The 20,156-nt window shown below is 39.8% G+C and overlaps 1 protein-coding gene across 2 annotated transcripts in view; it reads right to left on the bottom strand.

Moving 5' to 3' along the window:
* npepps (aminopeptidase puromycin sensitive) overlaps window positions 1–20,156 on the bottom strand; it is an 87,787-nt gene that overhangs the window by 44,484 nt on the left and 23,147 nt on the right. For both annotated transcript variants that reach the window (XM_061984339.2, XM_061984338.2), the window contains 3 exons: window positions 1,369–1,453; window positions 1,224–1,301; window positions 1,020–1,141 (listed from right to left, as the gene is read on the bottom strand). In XM_061984339.2, coding sequence (XP_061840323.1) covers window positions 1,020–1,141; window positions 1,224–1,301; window positions 1,369–1,453 — 285 coding nt within the window. The remainder of the gene's footprint in view (window positions 1–1,019; window positions 1,142–1,223; window positions 1,302–1,368; window positions 1,454–20,156) is intronic.

Below are 20,156 nucleotides of genomic sequence, written 5' to 3' on the forward strand. Positions count from 1 at the left end.
ACTGAATTTTTTACACAGATTGTTTTTTACACTGATTTTTTGTACACTGAATATTAAAACAAATGTTTGTATTCACTGAGTGTTAAAACCCATCCATTTTCTACCGCTTGTCCCTTTTGGGGTCACGGGGGATGCTGGAGCCTATCTCAGCTGCATTCGGGTGGAAGGAAACCACCTTTTTTTATACACTGAATGTTTTATCCAATTAAATTACCACTGAATTTTAAATCAACTGAAATTTTAAACAACACTTTTTTTATACAACTGAATTACCACTGAATTTTAAAACACCATTTTTTTTATACACAAAATTTTAAAACACTGAATTTTTTTAAACACTGATTTTTTCAGCACTGAATTTTTTGCACAAGATTGGTTTTTACACAGATTTTTTGTACACTGAATTTTTAAAATACATTTAAAAAAAAATGTTTATACAACTGAATTACCACTCAAATTTAAAACCACTGAATTTTACAACACAATTTGTTACAAGCAGAATTTTAAAATAGATTTTTTTAAATTATTTTTTGTACACTGAATTTTTAAACACATTTTTAAAAAAATGTTTATACAACCGAATTACCACTCAAATTTAAAACCACTGAATTTTTTAAACACTGAATTTTACAACACAATTTGTTATAACAAAATTTTAAAATAGATTTTTTTAAATTATTTTTTATATACAAAATTTTAAAAACACTGAACTTTTAAAACACATTTTGCTAAAAAAAAAAAAGGTTTTCAAAGAAATGTGTTGTAAAAAAATTCAGATCAAAAATTTAAAACGCTAAGAATTCAGTTACATAAATTCTGTGTCAAAAAAAGCTTTTGTAATAAAGACAAATTAACCTCCATAATTAAATATATACTTACAGCGTGGAAATAAAACCTAGGTGGAGGCATTTGGATGTTTTTAGAGCGACTCGTATTACCTCCATTGTGAGCTGACTTTTGCTAGTGTTTATTTACTAGTTAGAATGCATTAAAAAAAGAAAAACCTGTCGCCATCTTACCTCAAATTGTGTGACTGCAGCGTAGCGGGTCTCTCCTGCGGAATTTGTGTATTTACTTCGATAGAATCCTTTCATTTTGTCATTCAGCTCTCCGGCAAATTTGATCTTCAACACACCAGAGCCTGCACAGGCGAGCACACGCACGTTACACACAATGGCTTCGTAACAAAACTGAGGGGTGGTTCAAACATTTTCATGCGTCACCTTTTTGTAGAGCGCTCGGAAAGGACAAGGTCACTTTCTCGTCCTCGTTTTGATAGTTGAACCCCGTGGCGTCAATTTCTGAGAAACAAACAGAGGTCAGCACGTCACATGACATGAGCTGATGATGAAGGAATCAGACGCTCACCATCTCCTCCGTTGGACACAAAAGAGGCTGTGATGATGTCGATGTCAGCGCAGTTCATCACAATCTGATTAGTGGCCTGCGTCACCTGCACGTGTAGAAGAAACATGACTTCATTTGGAACAGTGTGTGCATGTGCATATGTTAAAGATCCACTAAAATTGATTTTTCAGGGCCGATACAGACAATTAGTAGTCAAGCTGGCCAAAAACCGACATTTGGAAGCGATATTCATTCGCAGAAAAGGTTATTTAAACATGAATACCGTATTTTTCGGATTATAAATCGCAGTTTTTTTTTTCCAGAGTTTGCGATTTATACTCTAGAGCAGAGGTGCTCATTACGTCGATCGCGAGCTACCGGTCGATCTCGGAGGGTGTGTCAGTCGATCACCAGCCAGCCATTAAAAAAAAAGAGTCCTAAAAATGAGCGATCATAAATTTTCACTATGACGTCACTTTCGTCAGTTGATTGACATTCACGGCACCCGAGGGTCTTCTGAGATGACGCTGGCTGCTGCCAGCTCATTAAAATTACCGACTGGAAGGCGAGAAACAGTTTATTTCAACAGACTCTGGCGCCGTACCTGTCGTCAAAACTCCAAAGACCGACTGCACAGTTGCACAATAAAAGCGCTGCTTCATCCTGCCTGCGCTACCAAAATAAGAGTCTCAGAAAGCTGGCGTGCACAAGCTAGCAAGCTACGGAGTTTGCCAACAATGTATTTCTTGTAAAGTGTATACAAAGGAGTACGGAAGCTGGACAAATAAGATGCCAAAAACCAACCACTTTCATGTGGTATTGGACAGAAAGGAGGACTTTTTTTCTCCTCCATTCAAAAATGCGGACCTTATCAGCACCACTGTCTGATTCCTATCAATGCAAGTCATCAGAATCAGGTAATACACCAACTTATATTCTTGTCTTCATGAAAGAAAGGAATCTATGTGTGTTAATTATGCTTGTATTATCTCTAAACACTTTTAACTTATTAACAATATTAACTATATGTGTTAAACATGCTTGTATTATCTTTAAACACCTTTAACTTGTTAACAATATTAACTATGTGTTAAACATTCTTGTATTATCATTAAACACCTTTAATTTATTAACAATATTAACTATATGTGTTAAACATGCTTGCATTATCACTAAACATCTTTAAGTTGTTAACAATATTAACTATGTGTTAAACATGTTTGCATTATCTTTAAACACCTTTAACTTATTAACAATATTAACTATATGTGTTAAACATACTTGTATTTTCATTAAACACCTTTCATTTATTAACAATATTAACTATATGTATTAAACATACTTGTATTTTCATTAAACACCTTTAATTTATTAACAATATTAACTATATGTGTTAAACATGCTTGCATTATCATTAAACACCTTTAACTTGTTAACAAAAACATATGTTTCATAAATAAGTAAATATAAATGATATATATGAATGAGGTAGATCCCCACGACTTGATCAATTGAAAAGTAGCTCGCCTGCAGAAAAAGTGTGAGCACCCCTGCTCTAGAGCGACTTATGTGTGAAATGATTAACACATTACCGTAAAATATCAAATAATATTATTTATCTCATTCACGTAAGAGACTAGGCGTACATCAGCAATCGTCACACCCACACCCACACAAGTCAACCAATAAAAATTTGGCGGGGGCGTGTCATGGCAGAAGTACATTGTGAAAAAAAAAAAGATGCTACCTGCTACTACTTCCGTACCTATGAAAATTGATCATTTCAACATTGGCGGTAACTTATAAAAACTGAGAAGGGCTGGACAAAAATGGCACCGAAAAGGAAATCATATACCGTATTTTTCGGAGTATAAGTCGCTCTGGCCGAAAATGCACAATAAAGAAGGAAAAAAACATATATAAGTCGCACTGGAGTATAAGTCGCATTTTTTGGGGAAATGTATTTGATAAAAGCCAACACCAAGAATAGACATTTGAAAGGCAATTTAAAAATAAATGAAGAATAGTGAACAAGTGTACGTTATATGAGGTATAAATAACCAACTGGTATGTTAACGTAACATATTATGGTAAGAGTCATTCAAATAACTATAACATATAGAACATCCTATACGTTTACCAAACAATCTGTCACTCCTAATCGCTAAATCCCATGAAATCTTATACGTCTAGTCTCTTACGTGAATGAGATAAATAATATTATTTGATATTTTACGCTAATGTGTTCATCATTTCACACATAAGTCGCTCCTGAGTATAAGTCGCACCCCCGGCCAAACTATGAAAAAAAAACTGCGACTTATAGTCCCAAAAATACGGTACTGCAGGTTACAAGCTGGAAGTAGTGAAATATGCAGCAGAAAACGGCAATCGAGCAGCAGAAAGAAAGTTTGGAGTAAGCGAGAAACTTGTAAGGGACTGGCGAAAAATGTCCCCAAAAAATGCGACTTATGTTTTTTTTTCTTCTTTACTATGCATTTTCGGCCGGTGCGACTTATACTCCGGAGCGACTTATACTCCGAAGAATACGGTAGTATACAACAATTTACAGTTCAGGCCAAAGGTGTGGACTAGATATGCGCGGATAGGCAATTATTTCATCCGCAACCGCATCACAAAGGTCGTCACCCATCCGTCACCCATCCGCCATCCACCCGAACTAACATTTTATCAAAACCGCACCCGCCCGCACCCACCCGTTGTTATATATCTAATATAGACGATGCAAGGCATTAGTGAGGTTATAAAGCTTTTGCCTGTTAAAGAAAGGAGACTGATCCAATGCAGCAGAGACATTCAATGCGTGCCACGCTGTCACAGCCCAAACGCACACCAGTGCGCAATCATCTGGGAGCCGCGCTGAGCGCACCTCCAAGCGCGCTCGCGCCACTCAAGCTGCTGCAGGCAGCTGCGTTCACACATACACCTGTAAGCCTTGTTTTAACATCCTGTGGCACTCTTCTGGGATCACGGCGGACGAAACTGCTCATGCTCAGGGTGTTTGTGGCGGTTCGGGGTTTTGCACAAATGTGATGCACCATGTTAGATGTCCCGGTTTTGTGACTGTCGTAGACATAAACAGCGTCGCAGCTCTTGCAAATCACGTAGCCAGCATTACTATCATCCTGATTTACAACCTCATAAAAACGAGTCCACGCTGAACTTTTCTGGCCTTTTTTTCCCCTGGTCTTTAGTATTCCCTTTTTTAGTTTGTCGCGTACCACGTTTGCTGCCGGCGTTGCCATCTTTTTTTTTCTCTTCTTCTTCTGTTGTGGCGTGCTACAGGTGCCTGATGATAAATAATTGCCTGTTTCAAAGAGTGCTGCTCGTTTTTCGTATGTGGGTAACAACATTTAACTATGTATATATATTTCCGAATTGGTTTAACTGCCACCCGCCTAATCTATTTAAAATCTTTTTTTTTTTAAATTTCAACCGCCCGACCCACGGATAAAATCTAATTTTTTTTTTTATTTCAACCGCCCGACCCGCGGATAATCCGCGGACTCCGCGGTTGTGTCCGCAAACCGCGCATCTCTTGTGTGGACACACCTTCCTAGTCACAACACAACTGATGGTCCCAACCCCATTGATAAAGCAAGAAATTCCACTAATCAACACTAATAAGGCACACCTGTGAAGTGAAAACCATTTTTGAAGCTCATTGAGAGAATGCCAAAAGTGTGCAAAGCAGTAATCAGAGCAAAGGGTGGCTATTTTGAAGAAACTACAATATAAAACATGTTTTCAGTTATTTCACCTTTTCTGTTAAAGGGGAACATTATCACCAGACCTATGTAAGCGTCAATATATACCTTGATGTTGCAGAAAAAAGACCATATATTTTTTTAACCGATTTCCGAACTCTAAATGGGTGAATTTTGGAGAATTAAACGCCTTTCTATTATTCGCTCTCGGAGCGATGACGTCACATTGTGACGTCACATCGGGAAGCAATCCGCCATTTTCTCAAACACATTACAAACACCGAATTAAATCAGCTCTGTTATTTTCCGTTTTTTCGACTGTTTTCCGAACCTTGGAGACATCATGCCTCGTCGGTGTGTTGTCGGAGGGTGTAACAACACGAACAGGGACGGATTCAAGTTGCACCAGTGGCCCAAAGATGCGAAAGTGGCAAGAAATTGGACGAAATTTGTTCAAAATACGAGGGTGTGGGGAAAGCCGACGAAAATGGTCAGTCGTTTGTTCCGCACACTTTACCGACGAAAGCTATGCTACGACAGAGATGGCAAGAATGTGTGGATATCCTGCGACACTCAAAGCAGATGCATTTCCAACGATAAAGTCAAAGAAATCTGCTGCCAGACCCCCATTGAATCTGCCCGAGTGTGTGAGCTATTCAGGGACAAAGGACCTCGGTAGCACGGCAAGCAATGGCGGCAGTTTGTTCCCGCAGACGAGCAAGCTAAACCCCCTGGATGTCTTGGCTCTAGAGATGCGCGGATAGGCAATTATTTCATCCGCAACCGCATCACAAAAGTCGTCAACCATCCGCCATCCACCCGAACTAACATTTAATCAAAACCGCACCCGCCCGCCATCCGCCCGTTGTTATATATCTAATATAGACGATGCAAGGCATTAGTGAGGTTATAAAGCTTTTGCCTGTTAAAGAAAGGAGACTGATCCAATGCAGCAGAGACATTCAATGCGTGCCACGCTGTCACGGCCCAGACGCACACCAGTGCGCAATCATCTGGGAGCCGCGCTGAGCGCACCTCCAAGCGCGCTCGCGCCACTCCAACTGCTGCAGGCAGCTGCGTTCTATCTTGTTTTAACATCCTGTGGCACTCTTCTGGGATCACGGCGGACGAAACTGCTCATGCTCAGGGTGTTTGTGGCGGTTCGGGGTTTTGCACAAATGTGATGCACCATGTTAGATGTCCCGGTTTTGTGACTGTCGTAGACATAAACAGCGTCGCAGCTCTTGCAAATCACGTAGCCAGCATTACTATCATCCTGATTTACAACCTCATAAAAACGAGTCCACGCTGAACTTTTCTGGCCTTTTTTTCCCCTGGTCTTTAGTATTCCCTTTTTTAGTTTGTCGCGTACCACGTTTGCTGCCGGCGTTGCCATCTTTTTTTTCTCTTCTTCTTCTGTTGTGGCGTGCTGCAGGTGCCTGATGATAAATAATTGCCTGTTTCAAAGAGTGCTGCTCGTTTTTCGTATGTGGGTAACAACATTTAACTATGTATATATATTTCCGAATTGGTTTAACTGCCACCCGCCTAAATCTATTTAAAATCTAATTTTTTTTAAGTTTCAACCGCCCGACCCGCGGATAAAATCTAATTTTTTTTTTATTTCAACCGCCCGACCCGCGGATAATCCGCGGACTTCGCGGTTGTGTCCGCAAACCGCGCATCTCTAGTGTGGACACACCTTCCTAGTCACAACACAACTGATGGTCCCAACCCCATTGATAAAGCAAGAAATTCCACTAATCAACACTAATAAGGCACACCTGTGAAGTGAAAACCATTTTTGAAGCTCATTGAGAGAATGCCAAAAGTGTGCAAAGCAGTAATCAGAGCAAAGGGTGGCTATTTTGAAGAAACTATAATAAAAAACATGTTTTCAGTTATTTCACCTTTTCTGTTAAAAGGGAACATTATCACCAGACCTATGTATGCGTCAATATATACCTTGATGTTGCAGAAAAAAGACCATATATTTTTTTAACCGATTTCCGAACTCTAAATGCGTGAATTTTGGAGAATTAAACGCCTTTCTATTATTCGCTCTCGGAGCGATGACATCACATTGTGACGTCACATCGGGAAGCAATCCGCCATTTTCTCAAACACATTACAAACACCGAATTAAATCAGCTCTGTTATTTTCCGTTTTTTCGACTGTTTTCCGAACCTTGGAGACATCATGCCTCGTCGGTGTGTTGTCGGAGGGTGTAACAACACGAACAGGGACGGATTCAAGTTGCACCAGTGGCCCAAAGATGCGAAAGTGGCAAGAAATTGGACGAAATTTGTTCAAAATACGAGGGTGTGGGGAAAGCCGACGAAAATGGTCAATCGTTTGTTCCGCACACTTTACCGACGAAAGCTATGCTATGACAGAGATGGCAAGAATGTGTGGATATCCTGCGACACTCAAAGCAGATGCATTTCCAACGATAAAGTCAAAGAAATCTGCCGCCAGACCCCCATTGAATCTGCCCGAGTGTGTGAGCTATTCAGGGACAAAGGACCTCGGTAGCACGGCAAGCAATGGCGTTTGTTCCTGCAGACGAGCGAGCTAAACCCCCTGGATGTCTTGGCTCACACCGTCCCTTATGCCACCGAAGATGATCAAGAGAAGAATATCGACCCTAGCTTCCCTGGCCTGCTGACATCAACTCCAAAACTGGACAGATCAGCTTTCAGGAAAAGAGAGCGGATGAGGGTATGTATACAGAATATATTAATTGATGAAAACTTTATTCATTACTCGCGGTTTTACGTAAATTCCATCCATCCATCCATCCATTTTCTACCGCTTATTCCCTTTTGGGGTCGCGGGGGGCGCTGGAGCCTATCTCAGCTACAATCGGGCGGAAGGCGGGGTACACCCTGGACAAGTCGCCATCTCATCGCAGGGCCAACACAGATAGACAGACAACGTTCACACTCACATCCACACACTAGGGCCAATTTAGTGTTGCCAATCAACTTATCCCCAGGTGCACGTCTTTGGAGGTGGGAGGAAGCCGGAGTACCCGGAGGGAACCCACGCAGTCACGGGGAGAACATGCAAACTCCACACAGAAAGATCCCGAGCCCGGGATTGAACCCATGACTACTCAGGACCTTCGTATTGTGAGGCAGATGCACTAACCCCTCTTCCACCGTGAAGCCACGTAAATTATTATACATAAACTGTGTTTACCAATAATTTAGCTTCAAAACATTACAACACTTAAAAACAAACACATACCAATCGTTGGTTAGAAGGCGATCGCCGAATTCGTCCTCGCTTTCTCCCGTGTCGCTGGCTGTCGCGTCGTTTTCGCTTGCATACGGTTCAAACCGATATGGCTCAATAGCTTCAGTTTCTTCTTCAATTTCGCTTAAGCCGCTGAAATACGAGTCTGAATCCGAGCTAATGTCGCTATAACTTGCTGTTCTATCCGCCATGTTTGTTTGTGTTGGCATCACTATGTGACGTCACAGGAAAATGGACGGTTGTATATAACGATGGTTAAAAACAGGCACTTTGAAGCTTTTTTTTTTTTAGGGATATTGCGTGATGGGTAAAATTTTGAAAAAAACTTCGAAAAATAAAATAAGCCACTGGGAACTCATTTTTAATGGTTTTAACCCTTCTGAAATTGTGATAATGTTCCCCTTTAAGTACATAACTCCACATGTGTTCATTCATAGTTTTGATGTGACAATCTACAATGTAAATAGTCATGAAAATAAAGAAAACGCATTGAATGAGAAGGTGTGTCCAAACTTTTGGCCTGTACTGTATGTGTCAGTAAAATTGTTCGGCGATTCAGAAAGATGCTGAACATTATTTTTCATGAAACGTCGGCCCAGAAGCGACATAAGGCCTGATTTTCCGAGATCCAAACACAATTTTTAAATTGACGGTTGATGGCCGCGTTGCGTGTGATTTACTAAGACTGTGTGTACGATTGAAAAGTGGAGCAGATCCCTTTTTTTATTTTTAGAGTAGCAGTAGAGTGAAAAAACAAGTCGCCTCTATATTGAGGCTATGATCACATATACAGTACAGGCCATAAGTTTGGACACACCTCATTCACAACACAACTGATGGTCCCAACCCCATTGATAAAGAAATAAATTCCACTAATCAAACCTGATAAGGCACACCTGTGAAGTGAAAACCATTTCAGGTGACTACCTTTTGAAGCTCATCGAGACAATGCAAAGAATGTGCAAAGCAGTAATCAGAGCAAAGGTTGGCTATTTTGAAGAAACTAGAATATAAAATATGTTTTCAGTTATTTCACCTTTTTTTGTTAAGTACATAACTCCACATGTGTTCATTCATAGTTTTGATGTGACAATCTACAATGTAAATAGTCATGAAAATAAAGAAAACGCATTGAATGAGAAGGTGTGTCCAAACTTTTGGCCTGTACTGTATATATTTTTTTATATTTGCAAACTATAGAAAGGATTCCAATGGCTAGAATCAGCACTTTGGAGTTACACACGGGTCAAAGTTCTGCAGAAGCTTGTTAGTTTCCTTTGTTGCTAACAAACAACGGTGCCTAGAGAAGGATTGAGTGTTATTAGACGTAGTGCTGTGGTAGAATACTTTAATTGCAAACAAAAAAGGAATTATTGCAGCGGTGGGCAGTCCATACAGGTATGTACTCAAAGCCAACCAATTACAGCCTATGCCGAGTCGCTGCTACATAAGGTTAGACTTTTATTTTTCGGCGCACGTCACGCTCGGGCTGGACGATTATAGCAAATATTATAATCACCATTATTTTGATCGATATTTATTAATTCATTTGAAAACATGAGAAATTATTGTACTACTCCCAAAACTCAATTTTAAATATACCTTAAAAAGATACAGATATAACATTGCAACAAATAAAGCACAACAAACCTATGAAGGTTCTCATTCATCTCAGAGCGTTCAATCTTTCGCAACTGGACTGTTTGGTTTGTCTTTAAAGCCAAGTTTACATACGGTTTATTTAAAATACAAAGTGCAATAAAATATGTATCAATTAACAGTAAATAATTGTGATTACAAAGAGTTTGTTCACTGCAGCGCCCTTCTGTTAAGATTGCCTTTCAACCGGAAGTAGAAGTGCTGTTCCGTCTTCGATTTAAAACGACTGAATTTTTTTTATACACTGAATTTTTTTTTAACAATGAATTTTACAACACAATTTGTTATACACAGAATTTCAAAATACAGATTAGGGTAAACTGGGTGTAACACATGGCACACTGACAAAGCTTAACCTATTGTGACTATAACAATCTACAAGGTTAATGTAGGTTGCTTCTCTTTCTCCCCCTCCATTTTTCTGCATTCTTTCGTATCTCAAGTTATCATTACGTATATGTACTAGGCCACCTACTCAGTGGCCTAGTGGTTAGAGTGTCCGCCCTGAGATCGGTAGGTTGTGAGTTCAAACCCCGGCCGAGTCATACCAAAGACTATAAAAATGGGACCCATTACCTCCCTGCTTGGCACTCAGCATCAAGGGTTGGAATTGGGGGTTAAATCACCAAAATGATTCTCGGGCGCGGCCACCGCTGCTGCCCACTGCTCCCCTCACCTCCCAGGGGGTGATCAAGGGTGATGGGTCAAATGCAGAGAATAATCTCGCCACACCTAGTGTGTGTGTGACAATCATTGGTACTTTAACTTTAACTTTATGTATTGTTGCATTTAAACAACTGTATTGTTGATAATAAAGGTAAATTATTGGTATTGTTCATTATCAATAGCGCTATTTCTATTGGTATTTGTATTGATCCATTTGTAGTGTAATAATGCTCATTGTCATTTCTGTATTATTTTTTATTTTTCGCTAACTGCTTATTTGCTATTACTTTTACCATCATATTTGTACATGTCATATTTGCTGATGTTGCTCTATTGTTGTTGTTGTTGTTGTTTGCTGTTGTTGTTTTTGTCTCTCTGTCTAATCCCCCTCTTGTCCCCACAATTTCCCCCTCTGTCTTCTTTTTTTTTCTCTTTCTATCCCCTCCTGCTCCGGCCCGGCTGCACTAAATGATAATATAAATACATTTAATAAAGTCAAATACAAATAAGGCAACAAGAGAAGTATCCTACACTTCTCTTTTGTAAAGTAAATCTGAACAGCCGACATGGGCATCTACATCAACTATATGATTTGCCTGAGAAGCTGGACAGGACAGACACAAACAAAAATTTTTTTTAAAAAAAATAAATAAAAAATAAAATAAAAAAAATACAAAAAAAATACAAAAAAATACAGATTTTTTACACAACTATTTTTTATACACAAAATTTTAAAAACACTGAACTTTTAAAATACATTTTGCTAAAATAAAAGGTTTTCAAACAAATGTGTTCAGATCAAAAATTTCAAATGCTAAAAATTCAGTTACATAAATTCAGTGTCAAAAAAAGCTTTCGTAATGAAGACAAATTAACCTCCATAATTAAATATATACTGTCGGAGGCAGATATTTACATATATCCGAATTTAAGTTGTACTTCTTCCATTTCTTTGTCATATTTGAAAACAGCTCGTGTTTTCCATTTCTTCTCTTAATGCTCTGTCAGCAAGTAAACTGTGTGTGTTAACCTTGAGTTCTTTGGAATGTATTATGACTAGGGAGACGTTGTGCTTGTATTATGGCTAGGGAGGGGGGAGGAAAGAGGGGTTTTTGGCGTTGGGAAGACAGACCATTTTGGGGAGGCGCAATAGAATGTTCTAGGGATAGACTGGTCTCAAAATGTATATTGGCAAAGCTTTGAAAATATACAACAAAATACCTATTCTGTCTCTGGTGGTTTTTCAACTCAGCTTTAAGTGTCGTAAAGAGCTTGGGAGCGAATTGTGACTTGAATTCCCTGGGAGGAACAACTGGTCCAAAACGCAACAATACTTACAGCGTGGAAATAAAACCTAGGTGGAGGTGTTTGGATGATTTTTAGAGCGGCTCCTATTACCTCCATTGTGAGCTGACTTTTGCTAGTGTTTATTTACTAGTTAGAATGCATTAAAAAAAGAAAAACGCATGTCTCACATAAGAGTTGTGAATGATAGACAACATTCCAAAACAGAGCAGTTCCCCTTTCAACCAGTCTCTTTTAATCGCTGATCCGAAATAGGAGAAAGTTTGCGAAACTGGGTTGTAAAGGTGTTGTATACTCACAGGTATTTATGCAAATTAGATTAGGTCCTTTTGCCACTTTTACGGCAGTTAATAGCTGATTTCCTTACTGCGGGGTCGGCAACCCTATCAGACAGGCGTCTTTAACATAACAAGGAAGAATGGACAATAATATGGAAATATCAATGGACTTGTACCAGCTCACCCAAGTGGAGGAGAGTTTGGCTAGAAAAGTTTGATCAGATTTTTGGATACACCTTCTCAGAAGTGTCACTATGATAACTCCCCTGCCTGTTGGAGAAATTTTGAGAACTTAAATGCAAACTACCGTATTTTCCGCACTATAAGGCGCACCTAAAAACCACAAATTTTCTCAAAAGCTGACAGTGCGCCTTATAATCCGGTGCGCTTTATATATGGATAAATATTAAGATTCATTTTCATAAAGTTTCGGTCTCGTAACTACGGTAAACAGCCGCCATCTTTTTTCCCGGTAGAACAGGAAGCGCTTCTTCTACGCAAGCAACCGCCAAGGTAAGCACCCGCCCCCATAGAACAGGAAGCGCTTCTTCTTCTACTGTAAGCAACCACCCGCCCGCGTAGAAGAAGAAAAAGCGCGCGGATATTACCGTACGTTTTATTTCCTTTGTGTGTTTACATCTGTAAAGACCACAAAATGGCTCCTACTAAACGACAGGGATCCGGTTCATGAAAAGACGCAATCTCTCCATCCGCACACGGATTACTATTTCACAGCAACTGATATTCCTGTGAACCGCACTGTGGATACAACGGGAGCACGTACGGTGAATATTCGCACCACAGGGAATGAGAAGTCATCCTTCACTGTGGTTCTAGCTTGCCATGCTAATGGCCAGAAACTTCCACCCATGGTGATATTCAAAAGGAAGACCTTGCCAAAAGAGACCTTTCCAGCCGGCGTCATCATAAAAGCTAACTCGAAGGGATGGATGAAGAAAAGATGAGCGAGTGGTTAAGGTAAGTTTAAGTTTACGCGAAGAGGCCGGGTGGCTTTTTTCACGCAGCTTCGTCCATGTTGATATACGACTCCGTGCGCGCCCACATCACGCTGGTTTTAATATATTATTAAAGTTTGACTGACCTATTTGACTGTTTTTTTGACAGTCCTTTAGCGCAGTTAGATGCGGCTTACAACACAGGGCGGCTTATAGGTGGACAAAGTTTTGAAATATGCCGTTAATTGAAGGCGCGGCTTATAACCCAGGGCGCCTTATGGTGCGGAAAATACGGTACTATAATGTTTTCTGAGACTGCTCTGCCATAAAGGATTATTGGAAAGAGATACACCAAGCTCTGCAGGATATCTTCAGACGTGAAATACCCCTTGAAAGTAAGACTGTTTTTCGGACATGTATCTCAGGATTGGCTGAAAAAAGATAAACACTTAATGAATATCCTACTAGTGGCCGATAAAAAGACCATTACTAGGAAATGGATATCCCAGGAGAGCCCAACTTTGAAGCAATGGATGGAAATCACAATAAACATACATACAATGGTTAAGATAACTGCTTTTATTAATTACAAATTGGAGAAATGTACTTCATACTGGGAATACTGGGTCATAACTCTTATTTTTTGTGATAGAGTGATTTGAGCACATACTTGCAATGTTAATATTTGCTTACATGTCCCTTGGCAAGTTTCACTGCAATAAGGTGCTTTTGGTAGCCATCCACAAGCTTCTGGCAAGCTTCTGCTTGAATTTGGTGGTAGTATTATGCTCTGGGCCTGTTTTGCTGCCAATGGAACTGGTGCTTTAAATGAGACAATGAAAAAGGAGGATTACCTCCAAATTCTTCAGGACAAGCTAAAATCATCAGCCCGGAGGTTGGGTCTTGGGCACAGTTGGGTGTTCCAACAGGACAATGACCCCAAACACATGTCAAAAGTGGTAAAGGAATGGCTAAATCAGGCTAGAATGAAGGTTTTAGAATGGCCTTCCCAAAGTCCTGACTTAAATGTGAGGATAATGCTGAAGAAACAAGTCCATGTCAGAAAGCCAAACAAATTTAGCTGAACTGCACCAATTTTGTCAAGAGGAGTGGTCAAAAATTCAAGCAGAAGCTTGTGGATGGCTACCAAAAGCGCCTTATTGCAGGTAGGGATGTCCCGATCCAGGTTTTTGCACTTCCGATCCGATACCAATATTGTTTTTGCACTTCCGATCCGATACCGATACTGACCGATACTGGCCTATCCGAGCATGTATTAAAGTTTAAAGTTATTTAGCCTACTTAGTTGTCAGAATCATGTTGAAAAGGGTTTTAGTACTCTTGATAACAACTAGCCAGCTGAATTAGGGGAGTTTGAATAATACACAATGGTTGGTAACAAGAAACTGACCTGTTTATTCAAGGATAAACACAAAAAAGACAAAATTATACATGACAAACAGAAATGGCATCATTGAAACAAGGGCTGGGCGATACGGCCTTTTTTAAATATTGCGATATTTTAAGGCCATATTGCGATACACGATATACATCTCGATATTTTGCCTTAGCCTTGAATGAACACTTGATGCATATAATCACAGCAGTATGATGATTCTATGTGTTTTGATTGATTGATTGAGACTTTTATTAGTAGGTTGCACAGTGAAGTACATATTCCGTACAATTGACCACTAAATGGTAACACCCGAATACGTTTTTCAACTTGTTTAAGTCGGGGTCCACTTAAATTGATTCATGATACAGATATATACTATCAGATATATACTATCATCATAATACAGTCATCACACAAGATAATCACATTGAATTATTTACATTATTTATAATCCGGGGTATGGAGGGGGGCGCCGGATGTAAGTGTCAAAAAGACAGCCAAAAGAGTTTGATATGAGAATAAATCTAAAGTTAAAATATAGGGTAGAAAAGCACCCATTTGCAGGAAATGTAGTCTTGATTCTCAACATTTTCTTTCAAGGCTTGCATGTCTACATTAAAACATTCTTCTTCATACTGCATTAATATATGCTACTTTTAAACTTTCATGCAGAGAAGGAAATCACAACTAAAAAAATCACTAATTTTTTCATACGGTGTTGACGTGGAAATTTTTGCCTCGGCATTTTGATGGTGTGGACGTGTGGCACCGAATGGAGATAAGCGTCTCAAAAGACGTTACAATATTTGAACAATGATGACGAAAACGGTTTTCTCTGTCGTGTCCGTGTGTCGAAAATTGTTATGCGCTTATTTTTTTTATTTGATTTTGTGCGTGGCATAGATTTGCCGTGCGCAGAGGACGTTTGAGCAGGCGCGCACCTTAGCGGCTGCGCTAGCATCACAGCTAACGTTAGCCATGCTGCTACCTCTCTGCTGGGAGAGGGCGTATACGTATGTGACGTATGACGTGACAGTATGTGACGTATGACGTGACAGTATGTGACGTGTGTAAGAAGGTGCGCTTGCTGTCTGTGAGAGGGAGACACAGGAAAGAGTGAGAAGAGCCTGTCGTGTAATGCCAGCAGCTAAAAGCAACTGCGTGAGAATCCACAGACCTGTGGATGTGTTGAAGGTGTGCTGGAAAATGCGGAACGGAAGAGTGGAATGTATTATTTAAATCGGTGCGTTGGGAAACACGGACCGGAGTTTGTTTTTTTTTTAAACTGGATCTGGATCGGCATTTTCCCATGCCTTGCCGATACGCATTTTTGGCAAATATCGGCGGCCGATCCGATCCAAATATCGGATCGGGACATCCCTAATTGCAGGTAAACTTGCCAAGGGACATGTAAGCAAATATTAACATTGCTGTATGTATACTTTTGACCCAGAACATTTGCTCACATTTTCAGTAGACCCATAATAAATTCTTAAAAAAACACTAACTTCATGAATGTTTTTTGTGACCAACAAGTATGTGCTCCAATCATCCATCCATTTTCTACCGCTTGTCCCTTTTGGGGTCGTGGGGGGTCGCTGGAGCCTATCTCAGCTGCATTCGGGCGGGAGGCGGGGTACACCCTGGACAAGTCGCCACCTCATCGCAGGGCCAACACAGATAGACAGACAACACTCACATTCACACACTAGGGCCAAATTTTTGTGTTGCCAATCAACCTATCCCCGTGCTCCAATCACTCTATCACAAAAAAATAAGTGTTGTAGAACGTATTGGAAACTCAAGACAGCCATGACATTATGTTCTTTACAAGTGTATGTAAACTTTTGATCGTGACTGTGTGTATGTATGTATATATATATATATATATATGTATTTTATTTATTTATGATTTACTATCTGTTTATATTATTTTATTTCTTATTATTATATTATTAATTATGTATTATTTATTTTATCTTTATTTACTTGATTTATCTGTAAATATTATTATTTCGTTTTCTTGCTGTTTCTTTCTTTTTGGGGGGGGGAGTGGCATCGTTGGGATATAAACAAAAAATATTTTGACATTTAAGGCAGACAACAGATATATGATGTAACGCAGTGTTTTTCAACCTTTTTTGAGCCAAGGCACATTTTTTGCGTTGAAAAAATCCTGAGGCACACCACCAGCAGAACTCATTAAAAAACGAAACTCAGTAGACAATAAAAAGTCGTTGTCGCAATTGTTGGATATGACTTTAAAGCATAACCGAGCATGCATGACTATAGCTCTTGTCTCAAAGTAGGTGTACTGTCACCACCTGTCACATCACACCCTGACTTATTTGGAGTTTATTGCTGTGTTCCTGTGTGTAGTGTAGGGCTGCAACAACTAATCGATTAAATTTGATTATAAAAATAGTTGGCGATTAATTTAGTCATCGATTCGTTGGATCTATGCTATGCGCAGAGGCTACTTTTTTTTTTAATTTTTATAAACTGCAACATTTACAAACAGCCGAGAAACAATAATCAAAATTAAAGCTGCAAGCAGCATTGGTCGGGCCCGCGTATTTGGCAGGTGCTAGTCCTAAGTGTCCCAATACTTTTGTCTACTTTTAGTCTGAAGTGTCCCAAGACTTTTGTCTAGTGTACCTACCTTGTCTGCATTGTGTGGGCACGTTGGTGCTTCCTGCTTTTAAGCAGCCATCTTAAAAAAACAGCAGCGCAGCAGCATCAGCGCAGCGGGTCTTTGAAGGGTCATAAAATCAAAACCGGAGCAGGTATTAAAACGCTGTTCTGTTATTTTATACACAAGGGTTTAATCTCTCTCCTGTGTTAGTTTGAAGCCGAAACGACAAACGCGCTCAGAGGAGATAGATTTTGAAGAAAGGTGACCGTTTTTAACAAAAATTTTGTTTTGAAGGGGGAATAGCAAACTTCCTGTAGATTTTTGCTGGGGGGTGTCAATTTATGAAATGTAGTTCTAAGTGAGACCTACGAAGAGGTTTTTGTTTCATGTCTCTCCGACCTTCCCAGTGGGAGTTACAGGCAGTTTTGTCATTTTTTTCTTCCGAGGAGCAGTTTTTTCTTCGTTTTATTCAAAAATTGCTCTAGAGCGCAATTTTTAAATTTGGGGTTAGGCTTTTTATTAGATCGCAATTTTTGCCAGTCCTGATGTGTGCGTTCAGTTTGGTGAGTTTTGAAGCGTGTTAAGGGGGTCAAATTACAGCTCAAAGAGGCAAAATTTATTGTTTTTAGTACTTTTTTGTCTTGAAGGGGGAATTGCCAACTTCCTGTTGATTTTTGCCCGAGGATATACAATTATGAAAGGTAGGTCTAAGTCAGACCTACATAGAGGTTTTTGTTTCATGTCTCTCCGACCTTCCTAGTGGGAGTTACAGGCAGTCTAGTTTTTTTTTTCCTAGGGGGCGCTAGAGCGCAATTTTGTGTTTTGTGGTTGGTTTTTTTTTTTTAAAGGCAATTTTCGCAGGTCCTGATGTGTGGGTCAAATATGGTGAGTTTTGAAGCATGTTAAGTGGGTCAAATTACAGTTTAATGTGGCGGCGGAAGAATAAAGAATAAAGATTAAAACCTTACAAATTCAATAGGTCCTTATGTCCCATTGCATAAGGACTCCCTTTGGGAGTCCTTATACAATGGGCCATGCGGGCCCTAATAAGTATGGTGCCAGTATGCTGTTTTTTTTCAATAAAATACTGGAAAGGATAGAAATGTAGTTTGTCTCTTTTATCCGTTTATTAATCGAAGTAATAATCGACAGATTAATCGATTATCAAATTAGTTGTTAGTTGCAGCCCTAGTGTAGTGTTTTAGTTCTTGTCTTGCGCTCCTATTTTGGTGTCTTTTTCTCTTTATTTTCCTGTAGCAGTTTCATGTCTTCCTTTGAGCGATATTTCCCGCATCTACTTTGTTTTAGCAATCAAGACTATTTCAGTTGTTTTTATCCTTCTTTGTGGGGACATTGTTGATTGTCATGTCATGTTCGGATGTACTTTGTGGACGCCGTCTTTGCTCCACAATAAGTCTTTGCTGTCGTCCAGCGTTCTGTTTTTGTTTACTTTGAAGCCAGTTCAGTTTTAGTTTTGTTCTACATAGCCTTCACTAAGCTTCAATGCCTTTTCTTTAGGGGCACTCACCTTTTGTTTATTTTTGGTTTAAGCATTAGACCAGTGGTTCTTAACCTTGTTGGAGGTACCGAACCCCACCAGTTTCATATGCGCATTCACGGAAACCTTCTTTAGTGAAAAATAAAATGTTGGTTTTTTTCAAATTCAAGACCAAGTTATATGTTTTTGGTAACACTTTAGTATGGGGAACATATTCTAAGTAACAAAGACTTAATTTAGAGTTATTTGGTTACGGTTAAGAGGAGCCAGATGAGGTGGTTCGGGCATCTGGTCAGGATGCCACCCGAACGCCTCCCTAGGGAGGTGTTTAGGGCACGTCCGACCGGTAGGAGGCCACGGGGAAGACCCAGGACACGTTGGGAAGACTATCTCTCCCGGCTGGCCTGGGAACGCCTCGGGATCCCCCGGGAGGAGCTGGACGAGGTGGCTGGGGAGAGGGAAGTCTGGGCTTCCCTGCTTAGGCTGCTGCCCCCGCGACCCGACCTCAGATAAGCGGAAGAAGATGGATGGTTATGGTTATAATAAGGCCGTGCCAAATAAGGCATTAATAAGTACTTAATAATGACTAGTTAAGATAGATAAATAGATAGATAGTACTTTATTGATTCCTTCAGGAAAATTAAAATTCCAGCAGCAGTGTAGAGTTGAGATCGAATTTAAAAAGTAAATAATGGGGGTATAAATGGAAACAAAATCGAAAAATGTTACAATAAGAATAAAAATAAAAAGAGCCAATGTTACTAATTTGCATGTTAATAAGCAACTAATTAATGGTGAATATGTTCCCCATACTAAAGTGTTACCATGTTTTTTTTACTGGTGCACAAAATGAAGCGTGCATGAACATCACCTTATTCAAAGAACAAAACCCACAGTGCATAAACTCACAACAAATGACACACTTGCAAATCAGTGTGACTTCTGCTGTTGCCGTATCCGTAATAATAATAGTAATTTTTTTATTTACACGATGAGTCGGGTGTGTTTTGACCTCCGTTGAACCCCTGAGCCCGACTCACCGAACCCAGGTTAAGAACCACTGCATTAGACACCTTTTTACCTGCACACTGCCTCCCGCTGTTTCCGAACATCTACAAAGCAATTAGCTACCTGCTGCCACCTACTGATATGGAAGAGTATTACACAGTTACTCTGCCGAGCTCTAGACAGTAGAGATGCGCGGTTTGCGGGCACAACCGCGGAGTCCGCGGATTATCCGCGGATCGGGCGGATGAAATTTAAAAAAATTAGATTTTATCCGCGGGTCGGGTCGGGCGGTTGAAAAAAAAAAATTAGATTTTAAATAGATTCAGGCGGGTGGCAGTTAAACCAATTCGGAAATATATATACATAGTTAAATGTCGTTACCCACATACGAACAACGAGCAGGCACCTGCAGCAT

The sequence above is a fragment of the Nerophis lumbriciformis genome, linkage group LG25, assembly GCF_033978685.3.
Source record: "Nerophis lumbriciformis linkage group LG25, RoL_Nlum_v2.1, whole genome shotgun sequence".
Classification (NCBI taxonomy): domain Eukaryota; kingdom Metazoa; phylum Chordata; class Actinopteri; order Syngnathiformes; family Syngnathidae; genus Nerophis; species Nerophis lumbriciformis.